Genomic DNA, 23,712 nt, shown 5'->3' with positions numbered 1-23,712 from the left:
GTGCCTCGGTTTCCCTTCCTGCATGCTGCCTGTCACGTCTGTTTGGGCTGTACGCTCGGATGTGCATGGATCAGCTCTGGTCTGGCTCTACCAGGGGAGAGCATAATTTCAGTCCAAAAGGGGCGACATGTTGCAAGGTCGGTCTAGGTCAGTGTTTCTTAAACTGTGTCCTGTGGCATACCAGTGTGCCGCAAGGCAGTTGGAGGTGTGCCACGGAGAACAACAGAATTCAAAATGGCCCCCCTTAAAGGGGCAGGCAACCTTTTTTTTTCTTAACTTTCCCCCCAACCTTTTTTTTCCCCCCTCAACAAAAAACCCTTGGTGTTCCTCATAAAAAAAAATATGATTGTTTGGTGTCCCTCGGTCTTAAAAAGTTTAAGAAACACTGGTCTAAGGCCTGGATCTCACCCGAAATACCACGGTGCTAGCTAGTCCTAGGCTGTCTCAAACCATCAGGTTAGTATAAACAAACAAGCAAGTGAGAGGAGAGCGGCGAAATAGTCACGCTGTCCCGTATATACAGAGACTTCAGCGTCCATCGGGTTCCTAGCCGTGACCCTCGTTTGAAAACCACTGATGTAGCTGATAGTTCATCAAACCAGCTAGGCGGTGCTTTTAAAACTGCCTGTGGGTGTCACTCAGAGGCATAGCCCACGTTTTGTAGCACAGACATATCCAGCACCCAAAATACATAAGAACATAACAACGGCTATACTGGGTCAGACCAAAGGTCCGGCCATCTGAGTGTCCTGTCTGCCAACAGTGGCCCATTCCAGATACCCCAGAGGAAGTGAACACAACAGCTAATCCTCACATTATCCCTCCTCTGTTACCCATTTCCAGACACACAGAGGTTAGGAACACCATCCCTACCCATCCTGGCTAACAGCCATTGATGAACTTAACCTCCATGAATCTATCTGGCTCTTTTTGGAACCCTGTTAAAGTCCTAGCCTTCACCACATCCTCTGGCAAGGAGTTCCACAGGTTGACTGTGCGCAGAGTGAAGACAAACGTCCTTTGGTTTGTTTGAAACCTGCTGCCTATTCCTTGCATTTGCTGACCCCTCGTTCTTATATTGTGGGATTAAGTAAATAACATTTCCAAGGTGATACAAAAATAAACGAGACCACCAGCGTTGGTAGAGGATGACATTCTTGCAGCTCTCTGGCATGGCAAATCAGGCAGAACGCAGTATCGATATTCAGAATATCCTACAATATCCCCCACATTCTGTGCAGCGTCACACCACTACCCCACCCATCGGAGGAGGCGGAAGAAGCCCCTCCAAGTAACAAGCATGCTTCCGGGGATGACTGCTCCATGACACACGCTCCTCATTGTAACACCGTTCTGAACCACTGAGCTGTGCCGGATCCAAGCACCGTGGGGTGAAAGCGTCTGCCCTAGGACTGGGCAAATAGTTTTCCATCGAAACTTTGTTTTCAAGGACAATCGGGTTGTTGACTGAAGGAATTTTTTTCAGGCAAAACCCCAGAAGCGTTTCCATTTGCGGTGCCTCCTGGGAAGTTCATTTAGCACTGCTGGCTTCCAGCGCCTGTCTAGGAATGGCTCTGTTTCGTGGTAAGGGCCGGCAACCTCTCTGTAGGGAGAGACTGGATTTTACATCCACCGACCCCCTCCGGCCTCCCATCCCCTTTTTCTTCTCGGAGGTGGACTTGGATGGACGGCTGCGCTCAAAAGGGAGGTGCTGTCCAGAGTTTGGTCGGGGCCCAAATTGTACGTTTTGGCCAAAAAAATGGAAGTTCTCCGCCCACCCCACCCCTTGCACCCTAGTTTTCCCACTCCTTCCACCCTGTGGTCCATTATCAATTCCCAAAGCCACTGCAAACCTATTGGCCCACCTCCTCCAGGCTGGCGACAGTACACACCCTGCCCCTTTGCTCTTGCGGGCGCGAGCACGTCGGCTCAGGATGGGGATTGCCCTCGGCTGCCGTGCATGGCTGCTCACGGGAACTTTCCTTCTCTGCCACTGGGGAGCCAGGTGGTGTTTCTGGTGCACCTGGGAGAGCCGCTGGAATATTTCTGGTGGTACTTTGTGGCCTAGTTTTGGATTGTGCTGTCCTGATCAAGGCTGTAAAATCCAGCCTCTCGCTACAGAGAGGTTGCCGGCCCAGGAAGCAGAGCCGTTCCTAGACAGGTGCTGGAAACCAGCAGTGCTAAATGAAGCATCCGGCCTTCAGACCCGGGAAGTGACTTGGAGTCTGGAAGAAAACGGAATAAATTCTCCCGTGACTCATCGCTGCCACCTAGTGGATGAAGTTGGTCAGTGGCCTCTTCCCATCCTGGGTGTAGTAAGTTAGGCAAATGTGCCCGAGTCCAAAGCATCCTTCAGCAGGGTATAAAACCCACTCGGCCACGTCGTCTCCTGATTTCGATGTGCTCAGAGCCTGCTAAGAGAAGAGCTCCGCTATGGCCCCATCTCTCTACCCGCTACACACAGCAGAGAGGAATCCAGGGCTTGAATGACAGGGGGTGTTTATGTTGCTGAGGTGGAATATCCAGATTGCAAAATAAAAAAGTAAGTTTCTAGCCCTGGTGGCTGAAGAGATACTTTCCACTCATAACCTGAATATACTCAGGGCAGCAGTAGTTTCCTTAGCCTGCTGCCAGGTGGGCCAATGACTTCCATCGATGTAAGATACGCAACTCCAGCTAGGTGAATAGTGTAACTGGAGTCAATGTACCTTGCACCATTTTTCTGGAGTGGTCCCACAGACGGAGGTTGATGGGAGAAATGCGCCCATTGACTTCCCTTACTCCTCACAACAGCGGGAAGTACCAGTGCCGATGGGGGTGCCATCAGTGTTTGATTTATCGGGTCTTCACTAGACCCACTAAATCGATTCCCGGGGAATCGATTGTCTGGCAAGTGGCGACGTGGCCTTAGAGGAGAGAAGGCCTCTGTTCCTTGTTAATCTCTTAATCAGGTCAGCTCTGAAACCCAACAGCGACCCTGCTCTGTATGTGAGAAGCCAAGCAGGGAGGGAAGGCCATGCTGAGGGCAGAATGGAGAAGAAATGGGGAAAGGAAAGAGCCGGCTAAGGGAGGGTGAGGAGGGAAGAGGAACAACAGCAGTGGTAACGGTGGTCTCGCAGGAAGTAGATTATTCCTGGTGTGGTTCATGTGCAGATAAGGGGCTGGAATTCACTGACCGTTCATGTACTGTAGGGGTCGTATTCTGCCCTAGATGGGCCAGCCCCTCTGTGACGGGTGTGGACGTGCTGCTGCAAATCATGGGTAGAATGCAGCACCGATACGACCGCTCATACACACTGCCTATCAATTCACCTCAGCCCCTCGCTATCCCCCTGGACAAGCACGGCAGGGGTGGGGGTGAAGTGACTTGCCCAGGACCAGCCAGGGAGCAAAGTAGGAACCAAACACAGGCCCCCAGCCCCAGGTCACACCACCTTTCCTGCAGCGCCTCCTCCCCATGAGTCACTGTCGTGCATGGAATCCGGCCCCTTCCTCCCAATGAGCCAGGCAGCCCTTCTCCAGCGCCTGACTCTGCTCTGTTCTACACAGGTTCCTCGGCTGTGCTGCGCACCAGAGTAGCTGATGTGCTCAGAAATTTCTAGATTCCTGCCCATTTCTCTTCCCCTTAGTATGGGTCTACACTGCAGCTGGGAGCAAACCTCCCTGCCTGGGGACAGCCTTGTACTAGTGGAGCCTGAATTAGCAGGCTAAACATGGGGAAGGATGCTCTGGAACCGATTGGTCTGGGCTAAGGTGAGCTTGAGAGCCACAGCACCCGTAGTCTTACAGGTTGAACTTCTGTGGCCCAGTACTCTCCATGGTCCAGCATGGTTTTAGTTAGCTGGAAGTCCACTTACCATGGATAGCAGATTTTAATTGGTAGCAGGTTTACATCAAACAAAAGGAAGTACTTCTTCACGTCAACCTGTGGAACTCCTTGCCGGGGGATGTTGTGAAAACCAGGATTTTAACAGGGTTCAAAAAAGAGCAAGATAAATTCCTGGAGGTTAGGTCCAGCAATGGCTATTAGGATGGGTAGGAATGGTGTCCCTCGCCTCTGTTTGTCTGGAAATGGGTGACAGGGGAGGGATCACATGAGGATTTCCTGTTGTGTTCCCTCCCTCTGGGGCATCTGGAATTGGCCACTGTGATCAGACAGGACACTGGGCTAGATGGACCTTTGATCTGACCCAGTCTGGCCGTTCTTGTGATGTTGGGTGTGGCCGAGATTCCTGCGGTCCCCTAAAAGTTTGTTTACAGACACCAGTCCTGGCGCTCAGTGTTCAGTGCTGGTCTTTAGCTCTAATTTACCCCTCGATGTCGTCCAAGAGCCCAGCAAGCAGGGGAAGTGTTGGCAATGCTGCTAGACAACATTGACCTCCCGTGGTCTGGTAAATTCTCTGGTTCAGCACCGGTCAGGTCCCGAGGGTGCTGACTAGAGGGGTTCAACCTGTATTTTCAAGGTGCTATGTGCAATGCCTGGATTGGAGACTCTCTCCCTACTGCACTGTAGACAGACCCTTAACGAGCCTGGAGGCCCAGCAAGAGGCCAGTCGTAGCCAGCATGGGTCAGCCTGGTGCGGAGGGAGGATGAACGGATACAGGGGCAGCCGGCTGTTGTTGCTCCGCACGGCACGGGACCCAATCTCGGGGCACCTAGGCACTACCGGGATACAAAGTAAGAAGCTGAAACTCAGAGCTGCTTCTTCCTTGAGTCAGGGTTAGCCATCGCCCCTGAGGGTGGGGCCTTTGGGGCAAAGCTGAACCCTCCTCATAAACCATTGTCAGTCATGTGCCGTTTGGAGGACTCCAAAAAGGCATCTGGCTTCAGTGAATTCTCCACTTTTTTCTCTGACGTTGGCGTATACAATAATTGGTCAGAAGGAAGAATTTGGTTTAGGAGATATGTATTTTCAGACACACGAGGCGAGCCTGCCGGCTCAGTGCAGATATTCTATGCAGGTTGGTACCGACAGCATGGGAAGTCAAGAAGGGTAGGCCACACACGCTGCTCACAATAGCCTGCTCATGAAGAAACTATTAAGGGAACTCCACGATTTCTATTATTACCTATTAAAGGCCAATCCCCTGCCCGGGCCATCGTACGTCCAATTTCACTCCGGAATACAAACAGCTGAGTTATACAGAACTGAGCTTTTTACTTATGATTGCAAAAGCACTTAGAGACACTTAGGCAGCAGATAGAAAACGTGGAAATAATCAACAGTTTGACTACAGTTCTGCGCCTGTAAGCAATTGTGTCCTACATTACAAGCATTACATCAAGACTGGATGTTAAAAGTACATGCTAGGAATTATTTTGGGGAGGTTCCCTAGTTTGCTAAGACTAGACGTCACACTAGTTTTCTAAGGCCATGCCTTCCCTCTCTGTGCTGAAGATCAATCTTCCGGCATTCAATTTAGTGGGTCTAGTTAAGACCCGCTAAATCGAACGCCGAGGGTGGCTCCGGTCCACGCCGGTACTGCTGGAAGTCAAGTGGAGTAAGGGAAGCCACGGTGCAGTGGAGAGAAGGTAGAGAACCTCTCCCAAGTCCAGACGCACAGGGAGCAAGGGGAGTGGTGAGCCTGGAGGAGAACGCAGTGACTCTCACAGAGCTCCTAGCAGATGCCACGATGACACCTCCACGCAGAGCGTGGGCAGGAAGGAAGCAGCAAGCCCCGGAGAGCGAGCGACACAAAGCAAAGGCCGGTTTAACATTAGGGCTCTTCTCGCGCTGTCGCGGTATGGTGGCTTGGGAGAGTCACACAGGGATATTTACAAATAAGCAAAAATGGCAGCGAAAAGAACAAAGAAGCCCATTATTTTAACGCCCAGCGAGCAGATCAGGCAGGGGTCATTGCCAGCGCTGGGTTTCAGAACCCGAGTTTTGGTGGCCTGTAAGATGCGCTGTCTCTGGGTCAGGATGCTCTTCCTAGCCCCATCCCACTTCCCTGGCCCAGTCAGACGGAACTGGGCCGGCGTGCAGGGGCCAAACAGCACCTCCAGGGCCAGCTTTGGGTCCGTCAGGAAGAGGAACGGCAGATTGGGCTTCACACCCAAGAGGGAGGCGAGTTCGTCCACATGATCGATGTACTGCACCTGCAGCGTGATGTGCTGGCTTGGGACATACCTTGAGACAAAAGAGAAAAACCACATGGACCCACACTGGTTTGAGGTTGAATGTTGACTCGGACACGGCTGAGCCTAAGAGGGTGAGCTTCCGCTCTCACCTTCCCCAGAAGTAAAGATGTTGAAATCGGCGGCATATTGAAAACTATATTTATCTACCACAGTGTTTCTTAAACTGTGTTCTGTGGCACACCGGTGTGCTGCAAGGCAGTCGGAGGTGTGCTGCGGAGAACAACAAAATTCAAAATGGCAATCCCTAAAGGGGTAGGCGTCCTTTTTTTTTTTTCCCCTCAATAATTTTTCCCCTGAATTTTTTTTTGCTTAACCAAAAATCCTTGGTGTTCCCCATGAAAAAAAAAAAGATTGTTGGCGTTCCTTAGACTTAAAAAGTTTAAGAAACACTGATCTACCCCTTGAAATGTCAGGGCTGTTTCTTGGGATCAACTCGGAGGGACGCATGAGATCAGAGTTAGTCTGCAAAGAACCAGACGACAACCAGGTGGCTGAATTATGCCACTTGGTCTTTGGGAGCAGCCTGCTTTGTGTCTCGTTATGGTTTCTTATAAAAGATGTGGGAAGAGGGAAAAAAATTACCCAACGAGTGGGAGAATAATCCTAGAGTGAAGCTGCCAAAAACCTCAGTCAGTCCCCAAACTGGCTGACACACAGTATCATAGACAAACTGAAGAAGGCAGCAGATCTAAGGATATGGCAACAACAGGCATAGATAGATCCAACAGTAATCCTATGATTCAACCTACAACTGTCAAGTGAATGGCAGTTACTGCTCTATGCGAATTTAATACATTTCCAAAAAGTCTTTGGCACAGTGGATAGACCTGTTTTATAGAAGGCTCTCTGCCTCTATTGTGAATATCAATGCGGCTAGTAAAATAAGACGAGTCAGGTAATTCACAGCAGCAAATTGGCCACAGCATTCAACGTAACTACCAGCATCACCCAAAGATGTCTGGCATCACCCATGACCCTCTTGATAAGAGCTCGGGCAGTAAGAACACCCGTCACCTCCGAGGTGTGCTATGGACTTTCACCCAGAAGCTAGAAGCCTCTTGACTTCTGCAGGCACGATCGACTTGCTATCCTGTGCCCACAGAGATACGCAAGCTTAAATCAACGCTCATCGGTCCTATGCGCAGTGAGGAGGGCTGAAAATCATCACCGAGAAAACAGAAGCCACGAGAATCGACACACAACAGCAATAACTTTCTGGGATTAAAGTGGGGGGGAATGGGATCTGACATGTCACATATCTTGGCAGCATTGTAAGCAAACCAGATGAAACTGAAAAAGACATCAAACTATTCCAGATAAAACCCATGGCCCATCTGGAGAAAGAGAAACCTTGCTCCCTGAGCTCAGCTTTGAATATCTGTAAAGCCCGCCTTCAGAAATCGGGAACTTAGCAAGACCCTACTAGCTAAACTCCAAATGTTTATAAACAGCAGCCGTAGACAAATCCTCAATATCTGACGTCCAGAAAACAACCACAAATGAAGAGCTTTGGAGGAGAAGAAACAGACTGATAGGATAGGAAATTAGGGTATCAAAGCCTCTGACGCATATGGAGGAAAGGACGAAATGAAATAACGAGATAGGCACTGGATTGGGATTCCCTGGCAAAGAGCTATCTAGGGACAACTTGGAAACACATAATAAGAGCAGAGTAGAGAGGCACCAAACGGCACGGGAAGAAGGTAGGAGTGGAGCAGGAGTGCCAAAGACGGAAAGCGGTGGTGAAGGGATTGCGTTCTACGGGAGATAAAGAGGTGACAGTTAGCCACGTTCGACTCCCTGCTTGGGAGCAGATGGAGCAGGTGATTGAACCTGAGTGGCTCACGTCTCCAGTTAGGAGACTACTGGGCAACTGGCCAGTCTGGACCTGAGAAACCTTCCTGCTGACTGTTTGGCTCAAACGGCTACGTTTCGGCAAAGTTTCAGTTTGGGCCAATCTGCGTTTGCGGAGGAAGATCTGCTTTGTCAAAAGATTCCCGACCAGCTCTTGTACCATGGGGGACCACTAGGTGGCACTCAAGAATATGCAGAAGGGCTCCTACGTTTTGTAGGCTCAGTAAAACGCACTGAGCCTGGAAATGGCTTCCAATGGGCAGCTCTTTACATCAGCACATAGAAGCCTCAGGCCCAGTCGGTTCTTATTTTCTCTGGGGTGAATCGGGAGTAACCCCAGCGAGGTCAATGGAATGGCCCTGGAGTAAAAACGGTGTAAGCAAGACAAGCATCAGGCTCCAGACCTTTGTCAACCAGTCACTGGGCCCTGAGTCCCCAGAAGCTAAACACACTCCATAGCATTTCTAAATGTACTTCCTGGAGCACACAGAAAAATAAATCTCAGTATAATCCTCCTCGATTTGCCCTGGCGTATGACCCAGCTGAAGCAAATTTGTCCCTGTTTGGTACTTGATAGCTAATACCAGCCCCAAAGCCAGTCATGGGCAATAAAAACCCAAACTCTGATATCGGGCAGAAGCCGTAGGGATTCTACATAGGTGCTGGAGAAGAGCAACAATAGCGAGATCCACACAGCACCGCTGGGCAGGTTTGTCTGTAGGGATTGTACAAGGGAACCAAAAACAAAAGTGCCTGCTTGGAACAAACTCCAGCCTCCTTAGACAGTCCAGCCACTAGGGGGAGGCAGAGACACACGACTAAGTTACGCAAAAGTAGTAACGGTCGTGTTGGTCACCATTGCTCATCACGATCAACGTTTTATCAACGCTATCGAGTGGTCTCCTACCGTTTCTCATTCTCCTTTATCTTCTTGGCGATGTCGGCCATCATGTCATCTGCGGAAGGTAACTTAAGCAGACCTGAGAAGGCAGAATAGTTTGCGCTTAGATGGGGTGACTCTCGGGGGAAGCCACCAAGCGCTTTACACCCTCCGATAAAGGAACGTTGTTGTGTTTATTTCTACGTGCCCTTTACAGATGGGCAAAACAAAGTGGGGGGCAGTTCAAGGACCATCACAAGGTAACACAGCGAAGCAGCAGCGCAGCTGTCCCTACACTGAGCTTCCTCTAAACCGAACAAGACAATGGACCAGAGATTCCATGGCATTGACTAGGAACCATGCTACGGCCCATCTGTTTTATAGCAGAGTGAGAACTGGCAGCACAAAAGTATCAAGCTAAACAGACGGGTGAAGCTGGGGACTTGAGATTTGCTTCAGGAAAGACCGTGCAGAGGAAAGAACAGAAGAGAGACAGGAAAGGGGAGAGAACAAGAGTATCAGTGGCCTACGAGGAGACAGCTTGCCTGAGTGAAGAACATGGTACTAAAGTCACTGAACATTAAGTTCTGAGTAAAGGCTGCTGGGATGGAACCCAGACCACCAGTCTAGCCACTAGGCCATGCTACCTCTCTTGCGATGATGACCAGGCCCATGGCTCACTATCAAGCAGGGAGGTCAGCCCTCTCTTGCACATCAGCCTCCCACTCTAGCCCCGGTGTTAGGTCTGCCCCGTTCTCTAGAAGTCCTTGAGCTGTGCCTGTCCCCGTAAGCATGTGGAGATGCCGAGTTATGTGGGGACTCCTCCGGGGAAGCAGTAGCAGAGGGGTAAACGTAGACGCTCTGCTGCCCATTCTCCTTACCCTTGAAGACCTGGGTGGCCCAGCGCGTTTGAAGCTCTGCGATGGGCATGATGGCGCCCAGGGGCTGGAGGAGGCCGATGACCGCCAGCGTGGGCTTCTCCAGGTGCGGCGGGAAGACGAACTTATACAGGGGCGCGTGGTTGTTGTTGATTTTGAGGACGTCCTCCTCCAGGAAGGGGAAAGAGAAGTTGTAGCCCGTGGCGAAGAGCAGGACATCGATGTCCTCCACCCGGCTCCCGTCCTCAAAGATCACAGCCGTTTCGGTGAGCTCCTTCATGTTGGGCTTCATCAGCACCCGGCCGGAGACGATGGCATTGGGCAGGTCGTCCCCTACGATCGGGTACTTGCTGAGGAACCTGCCAAGTCAGGGAGGAGGAGAGAACTGAGCGTGCGATGGGCAGTGCTTGGGGAGAAAGGTAAAGACTCAAGTGAAGGTTGGATTGCAGTGTGGGTATCTATACGCATCCTAGTTTTAATCCGCTATAGGAGTGGGCAGTGAGCGGCTGTCGGCCTGGACACGGGTCGCCATGGTTACCCCGGCAGGCCTCCGGCGTTTTGTTTACCTGCGTGTCCACAAGTACAGCTACTCACAGCTCCTGTTGGCCGCCAATCACCATAGTGGTACAGGCAACCCAAGTATGCACCAGGGCTCCTGGGATGGGGGTGGTACTTGGAAGCCTAGCCTAGGCCACAGGGCCCACTGCCATGGCAACACCGCTCTTGCCGCTTGTCTTCTTTCCTCCCATTGCTCGCAGGGTGTGCCTGGCCTGCAGTCACACCTGCACGGGCAGTGTAGACGTTGGCCAACGCTAGAACGGACACAGGGCCCTAGATTTATTGGACACCCTGTCACAGGCGGCAGCTCTCTGGGCACCTGGCTGCTGGTTGAGGGTCCCAGCACATCTTACTCCAACCCCTTTTGAGCACAGAAACACCCACACATGGGTTTATTTACTAGTTTTCCAAATAACTCTCCACAATCATCAAGCAAATCTTAAAGTCCCTCTTCTCTGCACCCAGCTCTTCAGAGACTCAGCTCCCTCTTCCTGCGCCAAGACCCAATGAAACAGTCAACCAAAATGGCCGCCCATAACTGCCCCTCCGTGGCGCTACCACCTTGCCAACAGGGGGCAAGCGGTTTCCTCCTGCTACTTATGGTTCTTTATTTCTGGACACAAGCCCTTGGCCACCTCCTAGGGACCTGGCCTGGCCCCAGGACCTCACCTAGACTCTTTCTGGAGCTGCTCTTTTGGCACATTCTTCCTGCCCAGGCTGCCTCTTTGCAGCTTTTTGACTCCGGTGTCACCTGGCCTGGCATTAAGGCCCAGCCTCAGTCATCCAAGGAGTGGCCCCACTTCACTTACAGGGGCTGGCCACACCCAAATCTCATTGAAAGGGGACACGTGCCTAACCCACTTGGTGGGCTTTGAATTTCTCTGCCCGAGTTCTCGTAGCCATGCTGGTTGCCTAGCGCTTAGTGAGGGGAAATTAGAGAGGGGCCCTCCTGGTTTTTGCTCCTTTCTGTGTGATCTTGGGCAAGTCACCTAGGACAAGAAGCAATGGGCTTAAATTGTAGCGAGGGAGGCGTAGGTTGGACATGAGGTTCCTGCCTCTCAGGGTGATGAAACGCTGGAATAAATTGCCCAGGGAGGTTGTGGAATCTCCCTCACTGGAGATCTCCAAGGGCAGGTTAGACAGACACCTGTCAGGGATGATCTAGATGGCGCTTGGTCCTACTCTTGAGGTCCCTTCCAGTTTTAGCATTCTAGAAGTCCATGGTTCGTTTAAAAGTCCATCAGAGCTAGTGCCGGTGCATCTACTTGCTCTGGGAGCTACCTCCCCAGCATGAAGTGCATCGGTACACGCAGTGTTGTCCCCTCTTGCGATTTTATTGCACATCTCCAACAGTAGAGGCTTTTCTACACTCAGTGGCAGGAGTTAAACGAACAGGCCGGACTCTCAGCTTTCCCGATGAAAACCCCATTTCTAGCCCTCGCGGTTGTGAGCAAAAGCTGGAAAATATGAACCCCAGGCACCCTAGTGCCTGAAACCCATTGGCTTTCCATGAGACTGAAGTGCCTGAGTCAGTTCGGAAATTGGGACACAATTGCCCAAGTCACCTAGGAGTATTTTCGAAATTTTTACCCACAACACGCCCCTGGGCTGTACGAGAGCTGAAAGAGACGGTACCTGAAGTGAGGCTTCAGTCCATAGTTCTCGTGGTTAAACCTCGCGTTCAGTTTGTTCTCACCCCACCGGTTCAGCAGGTACAAAGGGAGGACGTGGCGCAGCAGGTTTCTGAAGCGCGTGAAGTGGGTCACGTCGAGGGGGAAGCCGTTGTCAGAGACGCGATTCACCACCCAAGCGCCGGTCCTGGTGCTGAGAAATACCTGCCGGAAGAGACGCAGACAAGCCAGAAGTTACTAGGACTGGAAGGGACCTTTCTGGGATGATCTAGACGGTGCTTGGTCCTGCTGTGAGGCGCACTGAAGTATGTGGGAGTCCCTTCAGTGACTTGAATGGGATTGAGGCTGCTGTGTTATGCTTTTCGGCCAAGACGCATTTGTAAAGTGAGATGAGTTATCTTGCTGGGCCCTCACCCTACTGTTCTGTCCTTGCCCGGTGACGATTCAGCACGAAGGGAGCATGTGGCATCGAATCAGAGGCCGGAGAGGAAGAAAAGTCTTGAGCAGAGACTCCGCGAAGAACACGTTTTACTTATCCCCGGTAGCTAAACAAGACGACCCAGCGCGAGCCATCCTCTGAGGCTACTATCGCTGGAGGGCGATAGCCCACAGTACCTGTTTGGCTGTGTGACTGAGGTCCAAACTGATGTCGACACCAGAATTCCCCAAGCCAACCACCACCATTCTCTTCTCCCGAAAGTCTTCCGGATACTTGTACTCCCGGCTGTGCATTATGCGTCCTTTAAACTTCTCTATGCCTGCGAGAGGAGAAGGAAGCAGAAGGTGAAACCTCAGCCACAAAGTGGAGCTATAAAAAGGGAGCTTCTTCACCTGACCAAGACGTGTCTCCAGAGTCTGGGGAGGGTGAGAAAAAGTCCACAGAGGGGGAGGACAGAGGCTACAAGGGGGTACGTGTGGCTTTTCGGTCTACACGCAAGCAGGCCTACATGCCCCACAGGCCTGAGAACTCCAGGATTTTGGGGACAAGACCTCAGGAATGGTGACAGACATGAGCCGGGTGAGTTGCTGCCCATCCTGCCTCTCTCTATGGTTTGAGGAGGCTCAGTATGAGGTGAAGGTGTCTGTCCCTCAGAGGAAGGGAGTTCTGGAGCAGCCTTCCCAGGGGAGCAGTGGAGGTAAAAAAACCCCCACAAACCTAATTGGCTTCAAGACTGAGCTGGAGGAGCGCATGGAGGGGATGGTCTGATGGGACGGCCTGCAACGGCTCGTGTCCCATCGGTGACAGACAGCAACAAAAATCCCCAACGACTGGAGACCGGGCGCTGGATGGGGAGGGCTCGGAGTTACTAGAGAGAATTCTATCCCAGTTATCGGCTTGGTGGGTCCTGGCCACATGCTCAGGGTCTAACTAACCGACAGTTTGGGGGTGGGGATTGGCAGAGACCCTGGGGGTTTTCCACCTTCCTCTGCAGCATGGGGCATGGGTCCTTTACAGGCTTGAGCGACCGTAAATGGTGGATTCTCTGTGACCCAAAATCTCCCAGAGGATGTTGCAGTATTCTCTCGCACTGAGGATACCTCTGAGGGGGAGGGAATGCCAGTTAGGAAGAGGCAGGTGTTAGTAGTGGGTGATTCGATTGTTAGAAACATAGATAGTTGGGTTTGTGATGACTGGGAGAACCGTATGGTCACTTGCCTGCCTGCTGTGAAGGTTGTGGTTCTCTCGAGGCATCTAGATAGACTTATGTGTAGTGCTGGGGAGGAGCCGGTGGTCGTGGTACATGTAGGTACCAATGACGTAGGGAAGGGTAGGAGAGATGTCCTGGAGGCCAAATTTAGGCTTCTAGGAAAGAGACTGAAATCCAGGACCTCTATGGTGGCATTCTCGCAAATGCTTCCAGGTCCACGCGCAGGGCCAGGTAGGCAGGCAGAGTTTCAGAGTCTCAATGTGTGGATGAGACGATGGTGTAGGGAAGAGGGGTTTGGATTTATTAGGAACTGGGGACACTTTTGGGAGAGTGGGAGCCTATACAGGAAGGATGGGCTCCACCTAAACCAGGGTGGAACCAGACTGCTGGCACTAAACATTAAAAAGGCCGTAGAGCTGTTTTTAAACTAAGAGATGGGGGAAAGCCAATCGGTGCGGAGATGCATGTAAATCGGAGGGAGACTTCTCTTAGAGGAGAATCCATTGATAGAGATTCTCTAAGCTGTAGTCGGAAAGAGAGGAGGGGAGAGGGCAAACCATGGGCCAGAGCAGACAAACAACCGCATACAAAGGAATCCAATGCATCAGGGAAGGGCAGACAAATAAGCAGTGGCAAATTTTTAAAGTGCTTGTACACAAATGCTAGGAGTCTGACTAATAAGATGGGTGAACTAGAGTACCTCGTATTAAATGAGGAGATTGACATAATAGGCATCACTGAAACCTGGTGGAATGAGGAAAATCTGTGGGACACAATCATACCGGGATATAAAATATATCGAAAGGATAGAGCAGGCCTGGTGGGTGGCGGAGTGGCACTGTATGTGAAAGATAATGTAGAATCAAATGAAATAAAAATATTAAGTGAATCAACATGTTCAATAGAATCGCTATGGATAGTAATTCCATGCTCCGATAATAAGAAATTAGCAGTAGGATATATTACCGACCAACTGACCAGGACAGTGATACTGACATTGAAATGCTGAGGGAGATTAGGGAGGCTACCAAAATAAAGAACTCTATAATAATGGGGGATTTTAATTACCCCCATATTGACTGGATACATGTCACCTCAGAAAGAGAAGCAGAGATAAAATTTCTCAATGGCTTAAATGACTGCTTCTTGGAGCAGCTGGTGCAGGAACCCACAAGGGGAGAAGCAATTCTTGATTTAGTCCTGAGTGGAGAGCAGGATCAGGTCCAGGAAATAACCGTTACAGGACCGCTTGGGAATAGTGACCATAATATAATGACATTCAACATTCCTGTGGTGGGAAGAACACCTCAGCAGTCCAGCACCCTGGCATTTAATTTCAAAAAGGGGAATTACACAAAAATGAGGAGGTTAGTTAAACAAATGAAAAGGCACAGTGACTAGAGCCAAATCCCTGAAAGCTGCATGGAAACTTTTTAAAGACACCGTAATAGAGGCCCAACTTAAATGTATACCCCAAATTAAAAAACATAGCAAGAGACCTAAAAAAGAGTCACCGTGGCTTAACCACCATGTAAAAGAAGCAGTGAGGGACAAAAAGGTATCTTTTAAGAAGTGGAAGTCCAATCCTAGTGAGATAAATAGAAAGGAACATAAACACTGTCAAATCAAGTGTAATAATGTAATAAGAAAAGCAAAAAAAGATTTTGAGGAACAGCTAGCCAAAAACTCAAAAAGAAATAACAAAATGTTTTTTAAGTACATTAGAAGCAGGAAGTCTGCTAAAAAACCTGTGGGTCCCCTAGATGATCGAGCTATAAAAGGAGCAATCAAGGACGATAAAGCCATTGCAGAGAAACAAAATGATTTCTTTGCTTCAGTCTTCACGGCTGAGGACGTTGGGGAGATTCCCGAATCTGCACCATCCCTTGTGGGTGATGAATCTGAGGAACTGTCCCGGATTAAAGTGTCATTAGAGGAGGTTTTGGAACAAATAGAAAAACTTAATGTTAACAAATCTCCGGGGACCGGATGGCATTCATCCAAGGGTTCTAAAAGAACTCAAATGGGAAATTGCTGAGCTATTATCTGTGGTTTGTAACCTATCCTTTAAATCGGCTTCCGTACCAAATGACTGGAAGGTAGCCAACGTGACACCAATATTTAAGAAGGGCTCTAGAGGCGATCCTAGCAATTACAGACCGGTAAGTCTAACTTCAGTATCGGACAAATTAGTTGAAACAATAGTAAAGAATAAAATTGTGAAGCATGTAGAAGAACATAATTTGTTGGACAAAAGTCAACATGGTTTCTGTAAAGGGAAATCCTGTCTTACTAATCTATTAGAGTTCTTTGAAGGGGTTAACAAACATGCGGACAAGGGGGATCCAGTAGATATAGTATACTTGGATTTTCAGAAAGCCTTTGACAAGGTCCCTCACCAAAGGCTCTTGTGTTAATTACATGGCCATGGGATAAGAGGGACGGTCCTTTCTTGGATTGAGAACTGGTTAAAAGACAGGAAACAAAGGGGAGGAATAAATGGTAAATTTTCAAATTGGACAGGGGTAACTAGTGGTGTCTCCCAAGGGTCAGTCCTGGGACCAATCCTTTTCAACTTATTCATAAATGATCTGGAGAAAGGGGTAAGCAGTGAGGTAGTAAAATTTGCAGATGATACCAAACTGTTTAGGATAGTCAAGACAGAAGCAGACTGTGAGGGACTCCAAGAAGATCTCACCAAACTGAGTGATTGGGCAACAAAATGGCAAATGAAATTTAATGTGGATAAGTGTAAAGTAATGCACACCGGGAAAAATAACCCCAACTATCCATATGGTATGATGGGGGCTAATTTGACTACAACAAATCAGGAAAGAGATCTTGGAATTATCGTGGACAGTTCTCTGAAAACTTCCACGCAGTGTGCAGCGGCAGTCAAAAAGGCAAATAGGATGCTAGGAATTATTAAGAAAGGGATAGAAAATAAAACCCAGAATATCTTACTGCCCCTGTATAAAACTATGGTACGCCCACATCTTGAATACTGTGTACAGATGTGGTCTCCTCACCTCAAAAAAGATATTTTGGCCTTGGAAAGGGTTCAGAAAAGAGCAACTAAAATGATTAGGGGTTTGGAACGGGTCCCATATGAGGAGAGGCTAAAGCGACTGAGACTTTTCAGTTTAGAAAAGAGGAGACTGAGGGGGAATATGATAGAGGTCTATAAAATCATGAGTGGTGTGGAGTGGGCTGATAAAGAAAAGTTATTTATTAGTTCCCTAAATAGAAGAACTAGAGGACACCAAATGAAATTAATGGGTAGCAGGTTTAAAACTAATAAAAGAAAGTTCTTCTTCACACAGCGTGTAGTCAACCTGTGGAACTCCTTGCCAGAGGAGGCTGTGAAGGCTAGTACTATAATAGAGTTTAAAGAGAAGCTAGATAATTTCATGGAGGTTAGGTCCATAAAAGGCTATTAGCCAGGGGATAAAATGGTGTCCCTGGCCTCTGTTTGTCAGAGGCTGGAGAGGGATGGCAGGAGACAAATCGCTTGATCATTGTCTTCGGTCCACCCTCTCTGGGCCACTGTCGGCAGACAGGCTACTGGGCTAGATGGACCTTTGGTGTGACCCAGTACGGCCGTTCTTACGTTCTTTACGCCATGGTGTAAGGACTCTTCTAGCTTAACAGAGTTTAGGGTCTATTGGGGCTGGAGGTTCTGGGGCCGGCGAGGGGCAGGAGGTCAGACTAGATGATCACAATGGTCCCTTTTGGCCTTACAGTCAACGAGTTAAATGCCTTAGAAAACATTCACAAGCTCTAGGACTCTGACTACACCCTTCCACCTGTATCTCGACCCACTACCGTCCAGTCGTGCCCAGCTAGAGCGGGTCCCATCCCAGTGGGACTCAAGACTTGGCACCCCACTCACCTGGGAAGCATTCCAGGGGCAGGTATGGGTCTATGTGGTGGCCGGTGCAAACCAAAACGGCATCGAAGACGGCCGAGTTCTGCTTCCCGTCGGTCTCCGTGACAACGTCCCACTGGCCCGTGGTGGAAAAATCGGAGCATTTTCTTACGCTGAGCACGCTTGTCTGGAAGAAAAGTGGAGACGCCACCCCTTACGTGGGCTCGGTTTCCTTTAGCCCCTCCATTCGCGCGGAACGAGAACCCACGTCCCCAGAGCTGGCCACGCGGGGGCGGGGAAATATATAGTGCCCCCCCCCTTCCAGCCACAGTGGCACCACGAGGTTCCTGGCAGGTCATTAATGTCCTCCTCTTAGCTGTGTCACGAGGCACCCCACTTGATGCTGGAGTAGCTGGCGGCATGGAGAAACGCATGGGGGAGACCAGAAAACATACTCGCATACTGGCTACCAGCTGTCCCCGTTTTGGGGGAACGGCACCTTCGACTCCCCCTCCCTGCTTCATGGTCCCTGCTCCAGGGAATGTCCCATTAGCCCCAGTGTCACCTGGCTCTGGGCAGAGCCCTGTGTCCTTCCTTCTGACCATGAATTTTCGGCTACACAGCCCAGCTGCAGTTCCCTGTACTTATTGCACCAGGACTGCCGGCGGTCCAGCCCCACGATTTGCTCTGACTCCAGGGGCCATGACCAGCGCATGCTCACCAGTCCCTTCATACTTATTCCCCTCCCATCCCTCGAGTCTAGTCCCTGGCCAGAGTTCGGTAGCTCTGCCCCATCTGCCAGCAGACCGTCCCTGGCTTAGACACCATGCAGGAAAGTAACACAATAGTTCCCCAAGATACTGCTCCTGGGGGGTTCAGCTGCTGGCCCTGCATACCGGGGTCCTGGTGTGAGCCCCGTAGGACAGGTCCCATATAACACCGCACACGCCAAAAGTGTGACGACAGTTAAGAAGCGAAGCCGCCAATTAAAATGGCAATTACAGAAGGATAAGGAGAATGGGAGCAATTCAGGGTGTCAAAGCTACCGGCTTCCTCTTGGGGGACTGTGCCACGGAACGGCCGACAACTACGGCTGGTCTGGGGCTGTTTTCAACTCTCGTCAGAGAAGTTATTTGTCATTAAACTTTTGCTTGGGGGTGGGATGCTGGCAGGCCAGTGGAAAGCTCATGTCCGTGCCAGAGCAGATATTGTTAAATACTGATAAATGCAGAGGTAAAAATCAGTTGGACTGTCCTGTGTCTTAGCTCGGTTACAAGAGGTATTAGAATTACAGGCATGTGTTTAGATTTTATCGGATGCTTGCAGATTGCTGCCTGCATTCATCTCATTTACAACATCTGTATCCCATGTCATAAGGTAACATTTAAGTGTTTGCTCTGTAACTGTCGATCACCCGACAGGAGAGAACTATTAAAGAGACTGAAATGCATGTTTCCAACAGGAAGTGTTATGTGCTGCCCATCAAACGAAGGCCCATCAGCACCAGACAAATCACTGTGGAACATCAGAGGACAAAAAGATGTTGTTAATTACTTTTCCTAATGAAGAGGAGATGGGCAATCGAGTTTCTTCCAACTGTTGAATTAGCAATTCATTGGAGAAGAGGGAAGGAATCAAATTCCTGCACAAGGAGGAACTGTATCATCTATGATTTTTGGATTCTAAAGGGCAAGGATTACGAAGCATTCTTTAACCTCATACGTAAAACTCTTTCTTTTCCCTAGTTAATAGATCTTTAGGTAGTTTATTTTGGGATTGGCTACAAGCATTGGCATGCCCGTGAGTTTCAAGAGGCAATAACCTGGGGTAAAAGCCTGATCCAGGGAATTACATGACTATTGTTGTGATTTTTGGACTGTATCACAGAGGCAAGCTTGCTGAGGTGAGAAGATGAGTTGGAGTACCCGAGCTGACGGTCTGTAGCCCCATGTTAAGGCTGAGGACATTTGATACATGGTTGGTCAAATCTAAGGCCTTGTCTTTACTTATTGGACAATCGACGCTCTGGAGATCGATCTTCTGGGGTTTGATTTAACGGGTCTAGTAAGGACCCACTAAATCAAATGCTGATGGTGCCAAGACAACCCTGGTATTCCTCAGAGTCACAAGGAGTAAGGGAATTGGATGGAAGAGTTTCTCCCGTCAACCTCCAACTGTGTGGCTGCCCCAGAAAAATCGACGTAAGGCACATCAATTAATGTGGCTGGAGTTGCGTATCTTACACTGAATTTTGTCCCCAGTGTATTCCTGGGCTAAGTATAGAACTCACAGCCAGTTTGGGGTTTGTGCCTGGCTCCTTAACAGTTGCGCTGAGGTTGGTATTCATGCTCATGAACCTCTGCAGGATAGCTTGGAAGAGAAGCAGGGCAAAAGAGTGTTTTTGAGTAGCACGAGGCATGCTATTACTACATGCCAACCTTCCAAGAGAGCTGATGCAATTAAGCTTTGCTGGAATATCTCCGCACAAGACTTCCTTTGGTGATGGTGTCATGTCACGTCACGTGTCAGAATATCACAGCAATGTCACCCAACGGCTGGTATTTTGTTGGATTGTGAGAGCAGAACTGCACTTGACTTCCACACCTGCAAAGAGACGCCATTTCTTACCTGGAAGCGTATGTGTCGCAGAAGGTCAAAACGCCTGGTGTACATCTTGAAGTACTCCATGACTTTGCTGTTGTGCATGTAGTTGGGGTAGTCCTCTGGGATGGGGAAGTCGCTGTAACCCATCATTTCCTTGGAAGTGTTAATGGTCACAGATTTATAGATGCTGGCTTTCCAATCCGTATCGCGCTCCTACAGGAAACCACCAAACCAGGAGAGGAGTTTCAGATCATTTGTCCGAGGACAATGCAAAAAAGGTTCAGCCTTCAAGTTTGTATGATGGAAAGCGTTCAAAAGTTGGGGCGCTTAACTAAACCACCTTCAAAGCTTGCGAGCTTGAAAAATCTAGGCTGTACCTTTTACGAGGACTGACAGACTGACAACATTTCGCCGCTCCCAATTACAGCGCAGCTGGGACCCATGAGGGAAGAAGCAACAGAACCAACATTTCTCTACCTGTCTGGGTGTGATTTGAGTTCTGGGTGAAATCGGAGAGGGAATGGGAGGTTTGTTTCAATGGATGCTGTTCACCTTTCGCTGTGAATATTATCCTCGGAAAGGGAGTGAAATCGGAAGATTTCAATCAAGACTGTGGACATCACATTTTTAAAATAGAGGGGAAGCATTGATGTAAGTTGTGGAATTTGTCAATAGCTCAACGGGAATCTAGGCACGTCTAGTCAACACTCCTTCTAGGTGCGGGGCACCGTGGCACCTAGACCACTTTCAGAGAGAGAGAATGAGTCTGTTCTACAACCTTAGCTGGGAGCCAGCTGGCCTTTAGTTCAAACAGTAGACGCTCATGCGCAAAGTTCTAGAAGTCCCAGGTTCAATTCCACCTGCACCAACCTAATGTCATTCCTGACAAAAATAGTCATTCAAACGCTCCACCTCCAAAGCTAACCTTAGAGCAGAAGTACTCGACAGGCCTCCCCTGCAGGTGAAGTAATATGACAGGCCTGCTCAACTCGGAAAGCGGTGAGGGCCATATTACTCCAAAGAAAACAGCTGCAGGCCGCAAATAGGGCTGCCCGATGCTCTCCCAAAAAATACCGAACACGTGGGCTAAAAAGTTTTGTCGGGCAAAAAAAAACAAAAACCCACACGTGTCGGGCATGCAATTAAATCAGACCTGCACAACATACGGCTCCCAATGCCCTTCCCCTCTCCTCTCCCAGCATCACCCTGTCCCCCCTCCCACTGACATCTCCCCTCCTGCCCTTTTCCTCATTGTCTGCACTTGGCCCCCTGGCATTTGTCTCTCCTCCACCCTGTCCCTTGGTGCCTTCCCCTTTCTCCTGACCTGCCACCCCTCCCCTCAGTACAAGCCCTTTCCCCTCCCCTACCTGGCCTCTGCCTTCAAGTTTGCGGGGCTGCCGGAGCCTTTTTGAATCCGGCGGTCGCCAGCTGTGACGTCACGACGTCATGTCACACCAGCATCCTGGCGTCTGCCGGCGTCCCGCCCTCTGGCTCGTGCCCCACCTCCTCATGCTGGAGCTGCACGCAGGCAGCCCGATGGCGAGAATCGCCGCACTTCCCCCTCCCTGGTGGCGCTCCGCTCCTCCGCCTGGCCGGCGGATCGGATGGGGCCATGCTGCCCTTAGTCATCATGGGCCGCACAGTGAGCCCTATTCGGCTCGTGGGCCGTATGTTGTGCAGGCCTGTCTTATGAGGAATTTTCTGTCGGATTAGAAATTCTCCTCAAGACTTTGCTTTCCAGAAAGCAAAGAGCAATGTTGTTCATTTGGGTTCCCAGTTGATAGATATTAAATGTCCCAAACAATATGGCCGTGCTACATTACTGCTTCGGACACCTTAGTCAGCCCGTTGGCAGTGAGTAGATCTCATGCGGAGTGGACTGAGGGTACATCTAGACTTCACTCTTCAATTGCAAAGAGATACGCAATTTGTGCGAATTGCATATATTTTTTCGATTTAATTTCAAAGGAGGCTTTTTGAAAACGTGGCGTGTTTCCACAGCACCAAATTTCAGAAAAAAGTGCTCTTTCGAGCCGTGGCTTATTCCTCGTAGGACAAGGTTTGCAGGGATGGTGAAAGAGCGTGTCCGTTCTTTCGAAAATTTTTTTGAAAAAGCAGTCGGGGTCCTTGGATGCACCGTTGCTTTTTTGGGATACTTCCGGTATCCCCCAAAAGCAATACAGTCTAGACGTAGCCGTAAAGGGATCCCCTGGAGAAAGAGAGCCAGACCGATGCTGTGTTTTAGCTTGAGTTTTCTAGATTGGCAAAGTCTCCCAAATCGGGGCAAAATGGAGAGAGAGCCTGTTACTTAGCAGGAATCAATATCTCTGGGTACAAAAGACGTGCTTAGATATAACGAGTAGGCTTGTGGCACCTTAGTAGTATTGGACTTAATCTGCTGCAAGAGAAATTTAGGCTAGCTGTTAGGAAAAACTCGCTAACTATGAGGGTCCTTCAGCGCTGGAATAGTCTACCAATGAAGGTTTGGGAATCCCTATAATTGAAGGCTTTTAAGAAAGCATCAGACAAAGCCGGGTCAGGAATGGTCTAGGTTTACGTGGTTCTGCTGGACTTGATGACACGTCATGGGCTCTTCCAGCCTGACATTGCCACGATTCTATCATTGTAATTGGAGGGGAAACTGAGGCATGGCCTAGCCTCACAGGAAATGTGCGGGGGTGCAGGGATCCAAACGTCAACATCTTGACTCCCATGGCTATGCACCAGCCACATGACGCAACTTTCCCTCCTCGGTGAATGCCAACAGAGTAGGCAGAAGGGCTTGCGAGAAAGTGTTTCCCTTCCCTGCCTCCCTTAGCACTTTTCACACACACAAAAAATCGTGGCGTCAACGTGATGATGTGAAGTGCCTAGAGAGCCTGCAGTGAGGGGAAGACCTGATTGGCTGGATGGGCTGTCAATCACCCAGAGAGACAGGGTGAGACTTTCCCAGAACCCTTTGCAGGCCAGCTATAAAATTCCCTGTCTTCCTGCTGGCGGTCAGAATTGCAGGGGGACAGGTCTCTTGGAGGACGCAGGGCCTGCGGAGTTGTTAATCCTGGTTGGTGATCCCTCCCCCTGCCCTTTTTAATTTCAAAACCGCCTTGGTATTTTTTAAACCCCGCCGAACAGCATCTCGCTGCTTTGTCTTCACTGTTGAGCTCCACAACATACAAACTCCCAATTTTCCTTTGAAAATCCATATTGCTAGCAGACGTTTGGCTAGCGCTAGGAGGCAGACCTCACTCATAAGAACAGACGAATGGCCACACGGGGTCAGACCAAAGGTCCATCAAGCCCAGTGTCCTGTCTGCCCACAGTGGCCAATGCCAGATGCCCCAGAGGGAGTGAACAGAACAGGGAATCCTCACACGATCCCTCCCCTGTTACCCATTCCCAGACTCTGACAAACAGAAACTAAGAAAACCATCCCTGCCCCTTCTGGCTAATAGCCATTGCTGGACCTAACCTCCATGAATCTATCTAGTTCTTTTTTGAACCCCGTTAAAGTCCTGGTCTTCACAACATCCTCTGGCAAGGAGTTCCACAGGTTGACTGACTCCCCTGAATGGCACAGTTCTCGGGCATTGGTGGATCTCACTTATCCTCACCATCTTCTCTTCCCTCCCCCATCTCTGACCCTAAAGA

General features: G+C 49.8%; 1 protein-coding gene across 4 annotated transcripts in view; it reads right to left on the bottom strand.

The window, feature by feature from the left end:
- LOC102445713 (flavin-containing monooxygenase 5) overlaps positions 1-23,712 on the bottom strand; it is a 56,189-nt gene that overhangs the window by 1,965 nt on the left and 30,512 nt on the right. For 2 of the 4 annotated variants that reach the window (XM_075937035.2, XM_075937036.2), the window contains exons 4-10: positions 20,089-20,277; positions 17,485-17,647; positions 12,559-12,701; positions 11,948-12,147; positions 9,758-10,113; positions 8,904-8,976; positions 4,290-6,131 (exon numbers count right to left, since the gene is read on the bottom strand). In XM_075937035.2, coding sequence (XP_075793150.2) covers positions 5,777-6,131; positions 8,904-8,976; positions 9,758-10,113; positions 11,948-12,147; positions 12,559-12,701; positions 17,485-17,647; positions 20,089-20,277 — 1,479 coding nt within the window. In that variant the 3' untranslated portion in view covers positions 4,290-5,776. Of the gene's footprint in view, positions 1-4,289; positions 6,132-8,903; positions 8,977-9,757; positions 10,114-11,947; positions 12,148-12,558; positions 12,702-17,484; positions 17,648-20,088; positions 20,278-23,712 lie in introns of those variants that run through there. The other 2 variants (XM_089780624.1, XM_089780625.1) reach the window with 1 other exon arrangement.

This window comes from Pelodiscus sinensis, chromosome 9, assembly GCF_052426305.1.
Source record: "Pelodiscus sinensis isolate ZL-2025 chromosome 9, ASM5242630v1, whole genome shotgun sequence".
NCBI lineage: Eukaryota > Metazoa > Chordata > Testudines > Trionychidae > Pelodiscus > Pelodiscus sinensis.
The sequence above is the reverse complement of the archived record's forward strand: the minus strand, read 5'-3'. Positions and strand labels throughout refer to the sequence as shown.